General features: G+C 44.1%; 1 protein-coding gene across 3 annotated transcripts in view; it reads right to left on the bottom strand.

The window, feature by feature from the left end:
* Window positions 1–261: 261 nt before the first annotated feature.
* The window catches only part of lmx1bb (LIM homeobox transcription factor 1, beta b), a 56298-nt gene continuing 39485 nt past the window's right edge, over window positions 262–17074 (bottom strand). For all 3 annotated transcript variants that reach the window (XM_058636795.1, XM_058636794.1, XM_058636793.1), the window contains 6 exons: window positions 7405–7637; window positions 5674–5849; window positions 4448–4525; window positions 4014–4080; window positions 2393–2554; window positions 262–1425 (listed from right to left, as the gene is read on the bottom strand). In XM_058636795.1, the coding sequence (XP_058492778.1) occupies window positions 1268–1425; window positions 2393–2554; window positions 4014–4080; window positions 4448–4525; window positions 5674–5849; window positions 7405–7637 (874 nt within the window). In that variant the 3' untranslated portion in view covers window positions 262–1267. The remainder of the gene's footprint in view (window positions 1426–2392; window positions 2555–4013; window positions 4081–4447; window positions 4526–5673; window positions 5850–7404; window positions 7638–17074) is intronic.

The raw sequence follows: 17074 nt of genomic DNA, 5'->3' as shown, positions 1-17074 counted from the left end.
TCCTCAATGATTTCATTTGTTTAAGGAACCTTATCATAGTTTAGATATGTATAGTAGAGATATTTTATTTATAGATTTTATAATTTACATAAATTAAATTAATAAAATAATTAAATTTAGATAAAAAATAAATTTATAGATAAAGTTTGGCGGCAAATTAAAATTTCTTCAAATGGGATCTTGTTTGACACACACACACAAAGCCCCAAAACATGAATACTACACATTTATCATGTTTATGGACACGTTCAAACCTCATGATGATGTGAATGATCACTGAACGGCAATTTATTTAATGTTATCAGGAGAAGGACATTGTTTATTCATCAAACCAGTCAACTTTGGTCAATTAGCAACTTTAACATGTTTCTTTTCTTTCTTTTTTTTTTGTTTTGAGAATGCACATCATGACAGTGACAACAAAAAGGGTTTTATGGTTCGTACGAAATAAATAGCAACATTGCTCATTTACAGCTTGGCTGGGGAAAACAAAAACAAAACAACATAGGGTTAATCTTCATATTAAAAAGGCGTACAGACGAGTCGTGACACTCGGGAACTCGCTAATTGCTCAACCAAAAAAAAAAAAACAAAAAAAAATGCTATCCTTTTTAAATAAAGCTTTTCAGTTTTTAATATGTACCTTCAAGAGCCTGTTATAGTTAAATAAATAGAATGCTTTCCATTTTTAACATGCACATCCAATTTGCCCGGGGGAGGGGGAGGGGGAGGGGGAGGGGGGGAGTATTTACACTTCACTGATCCTACGTTAGCTTCTACAGCGGCGCGCGCGCTCTCGTCGTACTTACACAAATGTACAGTCACTCTCGCAGACGGTGCTGCGTCTATTTCACTATGAACACGATATCTAAAACCTATTGAAAGTGATCAAAATGCTAACACGGGAATCACAGTCCAGACGCCCACATGTTAGCCTGTAAGAGGGAGGGGTTAGAGGGGGGCCGTCTTAGTTTACAACTGATCATGCACTCTGTCAGTGGAGTCAAATATCGACTTTGTTTTTTTTTCTTCAAGGGAACAAAGACAAAAAGTCATCATCGCGAGTATTTCTCCCCGGGGTGATCTGCACTGTCCTGCAACAAGTGGTTTTTACTATCTTTGAGTGACCAGGAGGCGTGTCTTCTGTCATGTCCGTGTTTGTGTAGAAACTCCCGGCCGCCGCCGCCACCGCCGCCGCCGCCGCCGCCGCCTCAAGGGGTTGGGATGGTGCAGTTCATTCCGCGCTGACGCGCCGCGGTCGCCGCTTTCACGACGCAAAGTACGAGTTCTGCATGGAGTAGAGGCGGTCGATGGGGTTCCCCACGCGGGCCTGCATGGAGCCGACCTCCGACGACGCCATGAAGCAGTCGCTGAGGCTGGTGAGGGACGTGTCGCTGTCGACGTCGTGGAACGCCGAGTCGTTGCCTGTGCGGAGAGAACACAGAGAATCAGGTGTCATTAAAGAGGAAATTCAATAAAACAAACGCAATCCAAGACGGAGAATTCCGCGCAATCTTGTATGTGAGATTTACGGCGGCGTTGGGAAATCATAATTACTAATAGTCACTGTGGCGTGTCATCACAATTGTGAGAACTGTTTTGTTGGATATCATCAAAGCTCACTTTTTGCTGCCCTCCCCGGGACAATCGCGGTCTGCGCGGGCGCATGTAAACAAGGGGCATCCTCCTAAAAGATCTGGTTAATAGCGAGTGTTTACGCCTTTCATAAAACCTCAACATGTTATTTCTCTGGAGGGAATAGTTAACTTTATTACACTCCGGGTCTTAATGATAGTGTTGCACAAAATGGGGACAGTGTTTCGAGACGTATCTTTTAATGCCTTGCCAATATTGTTCTTTTCCCCAAACCCAGAGGAGAGTGATGAGACCGGGGACCCGGGTTCTTACTACCGAGAAGAACTAAATGGAGGCAAATTATAAGGAAGTTATGAACTTGGGGAAACGGTCCCTGTGGGGCTTGTTGAGGACATCGCTCTGAAATGTGTTATTCTAGTTACATCCTGTGGACTAACACTTGATTGACTGATTTTTTTCTCTCTCCCTGTATCTCACAGAAATCGGAGCCTGATTCATTAGCCGAGTCTCACAGCCCTCGATCACTGCGGGGACCTGCGCTTTATCTCAAGCAGGAAGAAAAAAAACACCATCAATAACGTTGTCATGTCTCAGGACTGCAGGCGGGGACTCGTAATCGCGTTACGCAGATTTTTGGAAAAACGCCGGTCGCTTATGAGGACGCTCGCGTTATCTCAGGTGGGAGGAGAATCTGAAATCAGAAGCCTGAGCACGTGTCCCACGCTAGGGAGCGAGGAGGTTGATCAAGGGACAGGCGTGTGTGAGAGCAGGAGTGGGTGTTTTTGTGGATGCTCACCATATGGGTTCATGTGGTCCCCGGGCATCTGTGGGGGGGTGAGCCCCTGTTGGAACGGGTCCGTGCTGTAGCCGTTCTGATCCATGGCGACCAGCTGCTGCTGCGGCGGAGCCAGCGGCGTGAAGGAGTTCATCATCCCCTCCATCCGATTGGACATCACCTCTGCGGGGAGCGGGAGAGGAAATGTGACGTAACAACAACAACAACAACGACGAAGATTCCCTGTTATACGTGGAGATTCCACCAGCTCGCAGTTAAGATGAATCGAAAACGTCTAGTATCGCCATGGAAACCTACAGTGGCTTTTCCCCCATAATTCCCCTCTCAAACACAGCTCTTGGAGGCGGACCCAAAGCCTCTCAGGGCTTCACTCGTCCCTCTGTTGTTGTTTGCAGAGTGACGTTTGTTCTGAAATCTGTTCTTCGTTATTTGGTTGTTTACATGAGTTATGTTTTTTTTACGATTTAAAAATGCTTTCGCTAACAATCTGTGGCAGAGGCGGGTTAGTCCCGCGCTACGTTCACTCCGTAACTTTTTGGATAAATTGTAATTTTAGGAGTAGTTTTACTGCAACATACTTTTACTTTTACTTGAGTATACATTTGAAGAAAGAACGCTACTTTTACGCCGTTCTATTTGGCTAACTTACAGTCGCTACTTTATCTTTTAATATCTTTTTATTTTCTTTTTTATTACATGCACGGTCTATTTCTCTCCCTGTTGGCTGTGGCTGACAACATCTTGCCAAACAAATGCTGCCAGTTGAGTCACATGACAGGTGTTGTCACGTGACTCCGTACCGCGGCACTAGCTGTTAGCCACTCGGCTGTTAGCCGCAGATTTCGGCTCCAAGTGGACTTAATGCACACCAGCGGCTGATTTATATGATTGTGTGTTGAACTCAGTACTTGTACTCTTGAGTACTTGTACTCTTCGTTATTTGGCTGTTTACATGGGTTATGTTTTTTTTAGGATTTAAAAAAATGCTTTCGCTAACAATCCGCATCTGTGGCAGAGGCGGGTTAGTCCCGCGCTACGTTCACTCCGTTACAAATACTTGAGTAACTTTTTGGATAAATTGTAATTTTAGGAGTAGTTTTACTGCAACATACTTTTACTTTTACTTGAGTATATATTTGAAGAAAGAACGCTACTCTTACGCCGTTCCATTTGGCTAAGTGACGGTCGCTACTTTATCTTTTAATATCTTTTCTTTTATTTCATGCGCGGTCTATTTTTATTCTGACAAAATCTTGCCAATCAAATGCAGCCAGTTGAGTCACATGACAGGTGTTGTCACGTGACTCCGTACCACGGCACTAGCTGTTAGCCGCTTGGCTGTTAGCCGCAGATTTCGGCTCCAAGTGGACTTAAAACACCAGCAGCTGTTTTATATCATGTGTTAAACTCAGTACTCTTGAGTACTTGAGTAGTCTGCATACTTTACTCTTACTCGAGTAGTACTTGAGTAATTATTAGCTTAAAAGTGACAGTACTACGGTTTTCTAGTCGCGACGTCACAAAGTCGTCCCTGTCTTTAGTTCCAGTTACTTTGTGTCATGTACACAGTGAAGGAAAGATTTGACTTTTCTGGAGTGAAAAAGCTGGAGTGTGATCGTACCTTGGCCGAGTCTCTGCGAGTTCTGCTGTTCCTGCTGCTGCTGCTGTCGTCTTGCCAACTTCTTCATCTGAAACCAAAGAGGAGTGGACGTCGTGAGGAACTCCCAACACTAACATGCGCTCTTTAATCTGGAGAGGATGCTCCTCGCTGTTCACCCGCCAGTGAACCGCGTAAAAATCTGTATCTGAGTGCACTTCATTATCAAGTATCAAAGGTTTTCACCGAGATAATAATCAGAGAAAAAGAGGAGGGGGGGGCGTAGACATTTGATGCAAGAGCGAGCTAGAGTTGCAAATGCATTTGTGGAAGGAATGCTGTGATAAATTTAACACACATAGTTGTGCGGTGATTTATTCGCCCGGACTCTGAGATGGAACAAGGCTGCTGCGCGAGGACAGCGGAGGCTAATTAGCGGCGTCCGCGTGCACACTCACCTTAGCTCTCTGGTTCTGAAACCACACCTGGACCACCCGCACGCTGAGTCCCGTCTCCGCGGCCAGCGTCTCCCTCACCTGAGCACATGTCAAAACACAAAGACTCAGTTTAGAAAAAAGTCTATTTTTCTCATTTCTAGTCAGAATATCTCATCACACAGTCTTGAAAACATCTTGTCAGAAGGTTTTTAAGCTGCTGTGTTATTTGTAAAAGACAAATAGACTCAACTTTATTGAAAACAGCACAGTCAGGAACGCTAACTTCAAGACATTTTGTTTCTCATTTCATTTCAAGTCGGCGGTGGACAACTAAAAATGAGTAAAAATACTCTTGAAACAAACAAAGATGCTACTTTTGAGGGGAAAATACTATTTTTGAGCATCACAAGCTTATTATAGGACACAAAAACACAATACTAGTAAAATATAGCTAAAAATGAGTCACCCTTATCTTGTACGGTTTAAATATAATGTCTTATTTCAAGAAATCTTACCCAGAGAATTGTTTTATTGCTTATTACATGGGTGTCAAACACATGCGGCCCTCCAATCAATTACATGTAGCCCTCCCACCTCAAAATTAATTAGATAGCAATATTTCTTAAAATATTAATAAGACGTTTTGTTGTAATTATTTCTTTATTAAATGTGTTACACTCAACATTAAATTCCATATATTTAAGCTGTTTTAATAATAGTTATCCTGGTTATTATTCGCACATTTTTTTATCTATTTATCATAAATAGGTTTTTATTGTGAATTTTATATCAAAACAAGCAAACAACTTTTACTTTGAAATTCTGTCTCATATCATCATGAATATCTTATATTGCCCACCCCACTACGGAACACTTTTTTTCTCTAGACCGGCCCCCTCTTGACCAGACTAGATGCTCATTGGCCCCCAGGTCATTTGAGTTTGACGCCCCTGGTATTCCAAGCAAAAAATATCTCGTATTTGTTTGAGTTTTTTTTGGAGTGGCCTTGTTTTCCAGTGAAGGTCTTTTTCAGACTTCTGGATTATTGCTTCTTCAAAGCTGCTGGACCTGGTGCAGGAGCCCGGGCTGTGAAGGGCTGGTTAACGCAGACCAGAAAAGCTGCTTCGCCACTTCAAAGCTACGCTCGGAGGTGTTTTTAATTTGAGAATTTTATTCGTGGAACTATGGTTGGAGGGACTTTTAAATAAAGACCAGATCTCTTCACGAGCAGATTAGCCGCGTCGTACCTTTCTGCAGGGTTTTGAAGACACCTCGAAGGAGGCCTTGAAGGCCCGTCTCTGCTGAGTGGTCAGGATGGTCCGTGGCCTTTTGGGCCTCCTGGGATCCTTCCCGTCGTCGCCCTTCCCTTGGCCTCCGATACCTTTCTCTGGCTTGATGTCCAGCTCCTCGTCGTCGCTTTTCTCTGCATTGAGAGGGAGACACATGTGTTTCTGATACTTTCTTATCGATTTATTACAGAGAGAAAAGAAGGGCCACACCGGACCCGCAGAAGGCTCTCGCGGTGAAATATGCACATTTGTCACCGAAGTGGACGTCGCGTCACTCGTACTCGAGTCTGATTTACACTAAATCAATCTCTGATAAGAACAGCCTCTAACCCTGACATGGCATGAAATATTTGCAATATTTGCTCTGTTTTGGGTCTTAAAAGAATTGACAAAATGCCGCATATATATACACACACACAAGGATTGCCAGATTTTTATGAGCTGCAGCAGGATATTAGAGTTTTGGGTTGCAATATCGGCGCAATGTTTATGTTTCGAGCTTACAGTGTTCCATTAAACATAAATATTAACTTGGTTTTATTAGATTTCGGAGCTTTATTTATTTATTTGTTTATGTTTTTGATAGCTTAAAATCAGCCGATCATCACAAACAATAAGTCTCCCGGGGGGCTGTTCCTAACGTAAAAGAACAATTAACGACAATTATAAAGATAATTTTTTACTTCCACTAAAGAATTGGATTCAGAGTTTGAAATATGCCACAAAGAAAGAAGAGCAGTGGCTACATAAACAGACGGTTGGATAAAAACAACATCAATTTTCATTCTGCGCGAGGACGAAAAACAATTGTTGTCCAAATCAGAAGCAGCAGCGCCGCTAAAGAACCTTAATGACGGCGCGGTCTCGCGGTCGCGAGGGGGAGGCGGCCGCAGGATGGGCTCAGTGTCTCCTGTCATCTGGTTCTGATATGTATCTACATTTCTCCAGTGAAAACCTACATCTCAGCTGCCACATGCTGAGGTTAACCTCTGCTCATGTCGACATTCTTCCTCCATCTTGGAACTGGGGAGGCGCGCGCGAGAAAGACGCCGGCGCGGCCACGCCGGGACGGGAGCGAGCGAGCAAGCGAGCGGCGAAAAAGCAAATATTCCCACAAGTTGACAAAAGTTGACACAGGCACAGATGTATTTGACAAATTCCCTGCTTTTATGCGCGTCTAAATGTGAGCCAGATGGCCGCGAACAGCGAGGCTTGGCGAGAAGCCTCATTGTGTGTGGAAGCTATAGGCGAGGAAGACTAGAGCTGATAAGGGGGTTGGAGGCAGAAAGGCCCCAAATCCCTCTGTCACTCACCATGATACAGTGATTTAATTCTTTCCAGAACCAGATCCTGCCCACGCATGGAAAGCCATTAATACAGGGCGGCTTGGCTGCGTCCTAGTTCCACTTCCTACTGTATAATAAAGCTAGACTCCCTGTTTGAATTAGACTGCAACAGAATCAGCCACTGACAAGCTGTTCGGTTAATGAAAATGTCACTTTTTTTTTTATTCTATATTGAGAAAACGGTGCTGCAGCCAGTGTGATCCATCACGGAGGATTGCCTACGCTGGCGACCGCTGTAATGGAACAGAGCATACAGAATACAACACCCCGGTGCCATGTGATGATCGCACCGTGGTGCCGCCGTCACTCGGGTGCGAGAGGGCGCAGGGGGGGGGGGGCTCACCTGAGTCTGAGTCATCGGGGCTGACCGAGCCGAGCAAGTCCTTCTCGCGCTCGTAGTCGAACTTGCACAGCAGCTGACCCTCCTTGAGGACGAACTCGTCGCCCTTGCGCAGCTGGCGGTCGCACACGCAGCAGCAGAAGCAGTTGAGGTGGTAGACGCACTCCAGGGCGCGCATCACGAACTCCGTGGGGGCGATTTTCTCCATGCAGCCGCTGCACTTAGTCGCAAACAGCCTGCGGGGGGACAACGAGAGGGTGGACTGTGAGCGTGTGGATGACGGAATGTAGGAAAAGTTACAGTATATACGTAGATTTCTCTCATTTCTAGTCAAAATGTCTCATCACACTTCACAAAAATCACCTCAAGAGCAAGATTTAAGGGAGATAAAGGTGCATCTTGAATATCTTTGTCTTGAAAAACATCGTGTTTTGAGTCACATCTTTCTTACACTGCCTAATACGAGTCAGGAACGCTAACTTCAAGACATTTTGTCTCAAAATGCCCGTTTCTAATCTAATCTAATCTAAAAACTAGGCGTTGGACTTCAATCTAGACCCGTGTCACAATTATAGAACTAAAAAATGAGTTAAATACACTTGAAACAAACAGGATGACAAAAAAAGATGCTACTTTTGAGGGGAAAATACAATTTTTTGAGCATCACAAGCTTATTACGAGACACAAAACATCACAATAATAGTAAAATATAGCTAAAAATGAGTTTTCCCATGAGTTGTTTGCTTATTTTTGGAGTGGCCTTGTTTCCAGTGAGGTCACTGGCCAACAATCACTACACAGTCTCACTTTAAACCGTGATTTTTGTCATGTGACCATTGTTTTTTTTGATTAAGAGTCAGTGAGGTGACTCCTTTGGCAGCAGCTCATCTGTTAGAAATTCTCGGACGTGCCCCACCCCGCATCAGACCAGTCCAGACCTAAACCCTGTCACAAACCAGGACAAGAAGGAGTGGATGGCGTCCGAGCGCTTATCCTCTGTTTAATTTACATTTCTCTCATAAGCACAATCCTCCGTACGCATCAGATACCATATTATCACAGACCATGATTCATCGCTGACTCCTCGAGTTTGTCCGTATCTCATCTTACTATTTAATATCGCGGGCGCAACACGGCGCCTCTATCACCATTTCCTAGACGACACCTCCGTCTTCTTTTATATCCTTTCAGGAAGACGTTTGCATTTGTTTTATTGGCGACGGAGAGGCATTTAATTCGTCCGCCGTTGTACTGAAGGAGCCACATTAAATGGAGCAAGAAGACAGGGGAGGTGCGGTTGATCTTGTCCGGCCTCTAAAGCTGGATTTATTAGCGGCCTCTTTGTTTGCCCTGGTGTGGAAGACAGCTGGCAACCGCCTATCTATTTGTGCCGAACGTCTATTTCATTGTGCGGGGCAGGGAGGCAGTGAGAGGAGAGCACTTGACATCATCTGCTGGTTCAGGGACAACGGGGATGAGCGATAGTGATGAATATAACGTGTAAATATGAGATGGAGGGGGAACCAAAGGAAGGTTTTGTTATGGTAATGCGGTTATAGGTGCCGATTGAGCGGCGATACAGCGGCGCGTGTGCGTTCACACACACGTGTATGCGCAGCTGCGACTAGACAGTGTGCTTTTTGCAGCTTCCTGGAATAATGACTTGCGATAGCGCTCATCAGAGCAGCATCAGCAGGGCAGGATTTTATACTTGTCTTAATTACATCACACAAAAAAAATTGATTGGTTATTTTGCTCATTTAATTTATTGTAATGAAAATCACAACCTGTGCTGGGATCAGAACATGGTTCTGTTTCAGAGGCAGCACTCCCGGGACTCATAAAGTCATTTAATCGTTCATTTATTACAATAGTTTAAGAAGATTATTATTCAAGAACCTGAAGGATAATCACTGCTAAAACGAAATGTTGGCACGTTTCTCAAACGAGCCGGTTTTCTCCTTTAAGTGACCTGCCAACGTGGATCTCTCCTCTAAACAAACCTCCGTGTTCGGCTGCAGGGGGAAAAAAAAAAATAAAAAAGAATCTGACTTTGGCTCACGACGGCAGAGATAAACTTGAATATTCAGGGACTTGTTTCTAGTTTTTAGGAGGATTAGCGCGTTACATGCTGGGATCAAGGAGAAGAGGTGATGAATCTGTCACGACAAGTTCCCGGCTCTAACGCTAATGTTTCGCTAATGACTGCCGGCTTACGTGAAGAAAGAGAGCGAGGGAGGGAAAAAAAAAAAAGAGAAGTGGAGGAAATTACTTGTTAACGCGGTTTTGATACGTCCAAAACTCTGCATTCACCTACGACCACTCTTTTAAATCTTCTCCTCTCGATGAAAACATTCTCATTCAGGCCTCTTTCCTTTCTTCTTTCTCCTCTCCGAGTCTAATCTTGTAAGCCATTATTTTTCTATTTCCCCTCTCTGTCACTTTGCATTATTTTTGCTGCTGTAATTCCTATTCGTCCCTTCTGGAATCTTCCTGTTCCTGCTTTGTCCTCGGGTCTAATCCGGACTTTCTGCCTGTTTTCAGTCCCCGGTCCCCATTCTCAGCAGGGTTCAGATGGAATAGCCATGCGTGACGCCCCTTCTATGGCAACCACACCTCCACAGGAAGGCAACGGCGACTTTTCGGATGGGCAGAGAAGGCCTTTGAGAAGCTGGCAGCAGAAGTAAATCCCTCTCTAAGGAACAAGGAGAATTAGCAGGGAGCAGTGGACTAGGGATTTAACCCTACCCCTCTCCTTTGAAAGGCACAGTCAGTCCCACTCCTGCGGCTCGCCACAATCAAACAGAGAAGGAGTGGGGAGGTGGCAGTGGGGAGAGGAGAACACAAACTCCCTGAATGACACAAGCAGTGGATTGTGGAGGAGCCTAATCCCACTTTAATACCTTTCCAAGTTCAGCGCCTAAAGAATGCTCTTTAAAACAACACCACTGTGTGAGCAGTGAAGGTTGACCAGGGGGAGGCACGCCATTCAGCCTCCCCGACATTACCTGATTAGTGGTTTGAGGACGGGGCCAATGGGCCGGCACGCCAACCGAGACCCGAGAAGATGATGTAAATGATGATTTTATATATAGCAAGACAAACGCCGCTGATGGCATTACGCGGAAAAAGTTGATTCCGCGGCATTCTGCAAACCTTCCACCGGGACGCCGGCGGCATCGAAAGAAGCTGTCGGTGCAACTGGAATCACACTTGACGTGATTTAGGAGATCATTTACCACTTCCTGCCTCTACTTGATCCCAGCGACCCATCGCACTAAGACCTGTGTCCACCTAAAATCCACTTTGTGGACAATCGGCCGCGCCGGTAACACGACTCCAAGTGTCGCAGAGGCAGGCTCAGCACCTTTTAAGCTAGTCTGTTTATAAAAGACACCACAAAGGAGGACCACCAGCGCAACAACCCATGTCCCGGGCTCTCGCGATGGCCTCCTCCCACACCTGAGCGCACAGATCAAGTGATGAGACCCTCCTGTGCGGATCAATGGCCGCATCTAAAGCAGAGAGAAATGTCAATATTTACCCAGGCCTCCCCAGAACTGGACTCATAAATGAAAAAGAGTCCATCTCAGCACATAGCTCACTCTCTCTCTCTCTCTCTCTCTCTCTCTCTCTCCCACAGGAATCATTACATCCCTCGTTTTAATCCTGTGTCCACGTACCCGTAATCCCTCGTCTGTCCTTTCTTACGTTATCTATGCTTGCCTCTCCCTCCCCGAGACAGATTATGACACTGTCGAGGCTTGTAACGCCACAAGCTGTGTGTTTTTTAGCAAATGCGAGAAAAAAAACAACAACAACAAAGAACACTAAGAAGAAGACAAAGGCCAACAGGGAGCGACAGTTATTTGTCTGATGAACACTTCAGCCGGGCCAAGTGCCGCGCAGAGACTTCGACGCTCCTCTTCTTCGTCTTCCTCCTTTTTTCCAGGCACTTCTGGAGAACTACGTGCTCTCCCTTTGAACAGATTACAGGCAACTTAAAGTGTGACAACATCTTAAGCTCTCACCACATGTTGCCGATGATTTCCCTTCGACTGACATTACATTTAATGCTTCTGCCGCAGTGATAAGCATCGGGAGGACTGGGTGGGATAAAAGAAACCCAGAAGAATGGGAGAGACGGGGGAAAACGGGTGTGGGGGGGGGGGGGATAATCATGCTACATTTAGCAACACGTGCAACAATCTCACCTACTCCTCTTTTGCTATTGAACAACACTTGGAGGAATACCATTACAATTTAAAGGAAGAATAGCCTGGGCTATTATGTCACCGCATCCCATCAAAGACAGAGGGGATGAGGATTATCCAGGCAGCAGCTGTAAGCTATTACTTTGAAGATGGGCTCTCGTGTTTGGGCAGGAAACCTGTGGCCATGCCAATCACTGCTGAGGTGAGAGATGAAGCCCGGGAGGCAGGTCAGACCAGGGCCTCCGGGGCACGAGGAGCACGAGTAGCACTCGGTCAACTCGCCGAGCTCAATATTTCTCAATATTCCCCTTTTTCTTCCAGGCTACATTTGGCATACAAGCCACATCTAAGCCCAGATACTATAAGGTTTCTGTGCTTTAGGACCAGATGTGAGAGAAAATGCACTTTCCTCTGACAGTTAAATGAGAAGACTTCATGGTACAGTCCAGTATAAATGCAGCAGATTAGCTTAGTTTCCTACTAGCTCCTCTAAACTAGCAAACTAGAAATATTCTGGTTATTTTAGCCCAGATACTATAAGGTTTCTGTGCTTTTGGACCAGATGTGAGAGAAAATGCACTTTCCTCTGACAGTTAAATGAGAAGACTTCATGGTACAGTCCAGTATAAATGCAGCAGATTAGCTTAGTTTCCTACTAGCTCCTCTAAACTAGCAAACTAGAAATATTCTGGTTATTTTGGCCCAGATACTATAAGGTTTCTGTGCCTTAGGACCAGATGTGAGAGAAAATGCACTTTCCTTTGACAGTTAAATGAGAAGACTTCATGGTACAGTCCAGTATAAGAGCAGCAGATTAGCTTAGTTTCCTACTAGCTCCTCTAAACTAGCAAACTAGAAATATTCTGGTTATTTTAGCCCAGATACTATAAGGTTTCTGTGCTTTTGGACCAGATGTGAGAGAAAATGCACTTTCCTCTGACAGTTAAATGAGAAGACTTCATGGTACAGTCCAGTATAAATGCAGCAGATTAGCTTAGTTTCCTACTAGCTCCTCTAAACTAGCTAACTAGAAATATTCTGGTTATTTTAGCCCAGATACTATAAGGTTTCTGTACTTTTGGACCAGATGTGAGAGAAAATGCACTTTCCTTTGACAGTTAAATGAGAAGACTTCATGGTACAGTCCAGTATAAGGGCAGCAGATTAGCTTAGTTTCCTACTAGCTCCTCTAAACTAGCCAACTAGAAATATTCTGGTTATTTTAGCCCAGATACTATAAGGTTTCTGTGCTTTTGGACCAGATGTGAGAGAAAATGCACTTTCCTTTGACAGTTAAATGAGAAGACTTCATGGTACAGTCCAGTATAAATGCAGCAGATTAGCTTAGTTTCCTACTAGCTCCTCTAAACTAGCTAACTAGAAATATTCTGGTTATTTTAGCCCAGATACTATAAGGTTTCTGTACTTTTGGACCAGATGTGAGAGAAAATGCACTTTCCTTTGACAGTTAAATGAGAAGACTTCATGGTACAGTCCAGTATAAATGCGGCAGATTATTTTAGTTTCCTACTAGCTCCTCTAAACTAGCTAAATAGAAATATTCTGGTTATTTTAGCCCAGATACTATAAAGGTTTCTGTTCTTTTGGACCAGATGTGAGAGAAAATGCACTTTCCTTTGACAGTTAAATGAGAAGACTTCATGGTAGAGTCCAGTATAAGGGCAGCAGATTAGCTTAGTTTCCTACTAGCTCCTCTAAACTAGCCAACTAGAAATATTCTGGTTATTTTAGCCCAGATACTATAAGGTTTCTGTGCTTTTGGACCAGATGTGAGAGAAAATGCACTTTCCTTTGACAGTTAAATGAGAAGACTTCATGGTACAGTCCAGTATAAATGCAGCAGATTATTTTAGTTTCCTCCTAGCTCTGCGAAACTAGCAAACTAGAAATATTCTGATTATTTTAGCCCAGATACTATAAAGTTTCTGTGTTTTTGGACCAGATGTGAGAGAAAATGCACTTTCCTTTGACAGCTAAATGAGAAGACTTCATGGTACAGTCCAGTATAAGAGCAGCAGATTAGCTTAGTTTCCTACTAGCTCCTCTAAACTAGCAAACTAGAAATATTCTGGTTATTTTAGCCCAGATACTATAAGGTTTCTGTACTTTTGGACCAGATGTGAGAGAAAATGCACTTTCCTTTGACAGTTAAATGAGAAGACTTCATGGTACAGTCCAGTATAAATGCAGCAGATTAGCTTAGTTTCCTACTAGCTCCTCTAAACTAGCCAACTAGAAATATTCTGGTTATTTTAGCCCAGATACTATAAGGTTTCTGTGCTTTTGGACCAGATGTGAGAGAAAATGCACTTTCCTTTGACAGTTAAATGAGAAGACTTCATGGTACAGTCCAGTATAAATGCAGCAGATTATTTTAGTTTCCTCCTAGCTCTGCGAAACTAGCAAACTAGAAATATTCTGATTATTTTAGCCCAGATACTATAAAGTTTCTGTGTTTTTGGACCAGATGTGAGAGAAAATGCACTTTCCTTTGACAGCTAAATGAGAAGACTTCATGGTACAGTCCAGTATAAGAGCAGCAGATTAGCTTAGTTTCCTACTAGCTCCTCTAAACTAGCAAACTAGAAATATTCTGGTTATTTTAGCCCAGAAACTATAAAGTTTCTGTGTTATTGGGCCAGATGTGAGAGAAAATGCACTTTCCTCTGACAGTAAAATCTGAACACTTCATGGTACAGTCCAGTATAAATGCAGCAGATTAGCTTAGTTTCCTACTAGCTCCTCTAAACTAGCTAACTAGAAATATTCTGGTTATTTTAACATTTAGGTTTTGTACAAACAAGCACTCAAAAGGCGTAAATTCGGAAGCTTTACAGGTGCTGACTGAAGTCTAATATTTATCTGGACCTCATTTAACAGGATCTTCTAACTTACGGGAATATAAAGCAGATGTTTGTGTCACTTGATTATTTTCAAGCGGTCGCATGAACATGAAAGCGTTTAATCAATCAGGTTCCCTTTAATGAGCAGCGCGTTCAGGTGGAATCCTGCTCCGTTTGTTGTCTGGAATGACAACAAACAGATCTGTCTGAGAGAGGCCGTCAAACAGCCACTTTGCGGCAGCCTCGCAGGACACGCCTCAGTATGTGAAAATTGGCTCTTAGCAACAGTATCAAGAGCTTTGGTCAAAAAGGGAAAACATTTGATGACCAGATGTTTCACTACACACACACACAAGTAAACCTTTTCAACTTTGTCTCAACATCAGGAAAATTGCTTTGCTATGTACGGCCCTGCTGTAGCTCTCACTCCTGGTCCTGGAGACTCTCTGCCCTGCATGCTTTTAAAGGATTCCCTGCTCCAGCACACCTGATTCAAATGAGCAGCTCATCAGCCAGCACTGCAGAGCCTCATTCATTTGAATCAGGTGTGCTGGGGTGAGGACACGCCTCCAATTTGCAGGGCAGTGAGTCCCCAGGATCAGGGGTGAGAAACCCTGTTTTAGAAGCAGCAGTCACTTCACATTGACCACACCGGCCTGAATAAAGCAACTAGAATTCAAAATAACACCAAATAAAACAGTGATTTTTGTTGTTTTTGGTGTTATTACTCTGCCTGTTTGTTCTTCATAAACACATTAGAAAGACCAGACCTGACTGAGGGATCATGTGTGTATACAGCAGCAGCACGGGGACTGAACTACGGGGTTTTTTGAGCCGTAAAAATTCACTTTTGAAACTTTTTTAATTGGCGTTTTCAGTCATGCCCGATGTTGCTGTCTTCTTAAAATGGTTTTAAATGTAACAAACACTTGTTTATATCTAAAAGTCACACACTTCAGTTCAACCCAGGGGTGTCAAACTCGTTTTAGTTCAGTAAAATAACAGCATCGTAAAAACACCTAAAAACAAGATCTGAAAATGTTTCTCTTGTTTTACATTTAATTAAGCATCTTTTTCACAAAACATATGACAAACAACCGTAAATAAGATGGAAAAATAAGCGCAATTTCAACAAGTTTATGCCCAAGTTTACCATTTACACAACTTACAGATCACATTGGATCAAAACATTTAGTCACAGGTGTCTGGAACTGGAAAGTGAGTCATCCTTTGGGCCGGATCGGACCCTCCACTGGGCCAGTTTTGGCCCGCAGGCCGTATGTTCGACAGCACAACGGGTGTGCATATGTAAATGAACTCTCACTGACTCCTCCGCTGCGAGAGGGAGGTGAAAACAAACTTGCAGTGGCCCGCGATAACGCCGTCTTCATAACTGATCTCCGTGGCTGACCTGGTTTCATAGTATCAGCGTTTCTCTTTGGAGTATAGATTCATAGAGAGTAATGAAGCCAAATAAAAAGTGCCATCCTTCTGCTCCCAAGGGCCAGCTCCAGTCAGCTCTAAAAGCTGCTTAATCACCATCTCGTGCTTACTACATTAGCATAATAATGGCCTTTAAATTGAGGCTCTTTGTTTTTTAATTAAACTCCCAGCAGGTAAAAGTAAAACACATTAACGGGAGATGTGTACTCCGCTAATGGCCCAAAGGTGCCTTCTTCATCACACAGCTCTGGCCACAGGGTTCTGCCTGTTCCCCACACGGAAGTGCAGCACCGGCTGCCTTGGAGCTCACGCGGGAGGAGCTCGAGACGATGCTGATTGCACTTGGCACGGCGCAGATAATAGCTGGCGATGTGTGCAATGTTTTTGTGTACACACATGCACCTGCCCTATATCTCAGAGGGAGCACACTTAGTACTCGCCGTAGAGCAGAGGCTGCGGTGAACGTGTAAAAAGACGCCGGGTTTACAGTTAAGTGCTTCCAGGATCGTCTATCCCACGCGGCTGCTATGTGTCGGAATGTGCAGCGTCTCCCCGGACGGGTCCCCGGCCAGGCAGGCATCCCATAACACCACACCGCGCGGGTTGCACACAGATTTCCTAACCCCTCCAAGTCGTTATTCAAATGATCTCATTCCTAAGATTGCACAACACCCTCGAACTGAACTGACTGTTAACTGTTATCCTCACAATTATTTCACACGTCTGCCGTTCAAATAAACAAATAATAAAAAAAAAACATAATAATGCAAGGAATAATCAATACTGCACGTTCACACCAAGCTCAAAAACAATGAACTCGCAGCGTCATCACTCCCCCCCCCCCCCCCTGCTTCATATGTATCAGGTAATGAGTCACTGGGAAAACAGTGTGGAAATAATCCTCCACAGCCACATAGGTAGAACAAAGCTCATGGAGTGAAAAGGGACAGTGTGTTGGGCAGCAGAGGAGGCTAAGTACACATCTAAATACAGGAATAAGCAGGCAGGCACACACGAGGCTGTTTGGACAGCTGGTGTTCCTGACTATGTAAAATGAGCGCGACGTCGCGTTTAAGGCTCAGTTTCGAGAGCTGAGAGCAAACAATATGGTTGCACACACGCTGCAGTAACACCAGTGTGGAAATGATCATT

Source organism: Solea solea, chromosome 8 (assembly GCF_958295425.1).
Source record: "Solea solea chromosome 8, fSolSol10.1, whole genome shotgun sequence".
NCBI lineage: Eukaryota > Metazoa > Chordata > Actinopteri > Pleuronectiformes > Soleidae > Solea > Solea solea.
This window is presented reverse-complemented; position numbering and strand designations above follow the sequence as displayed.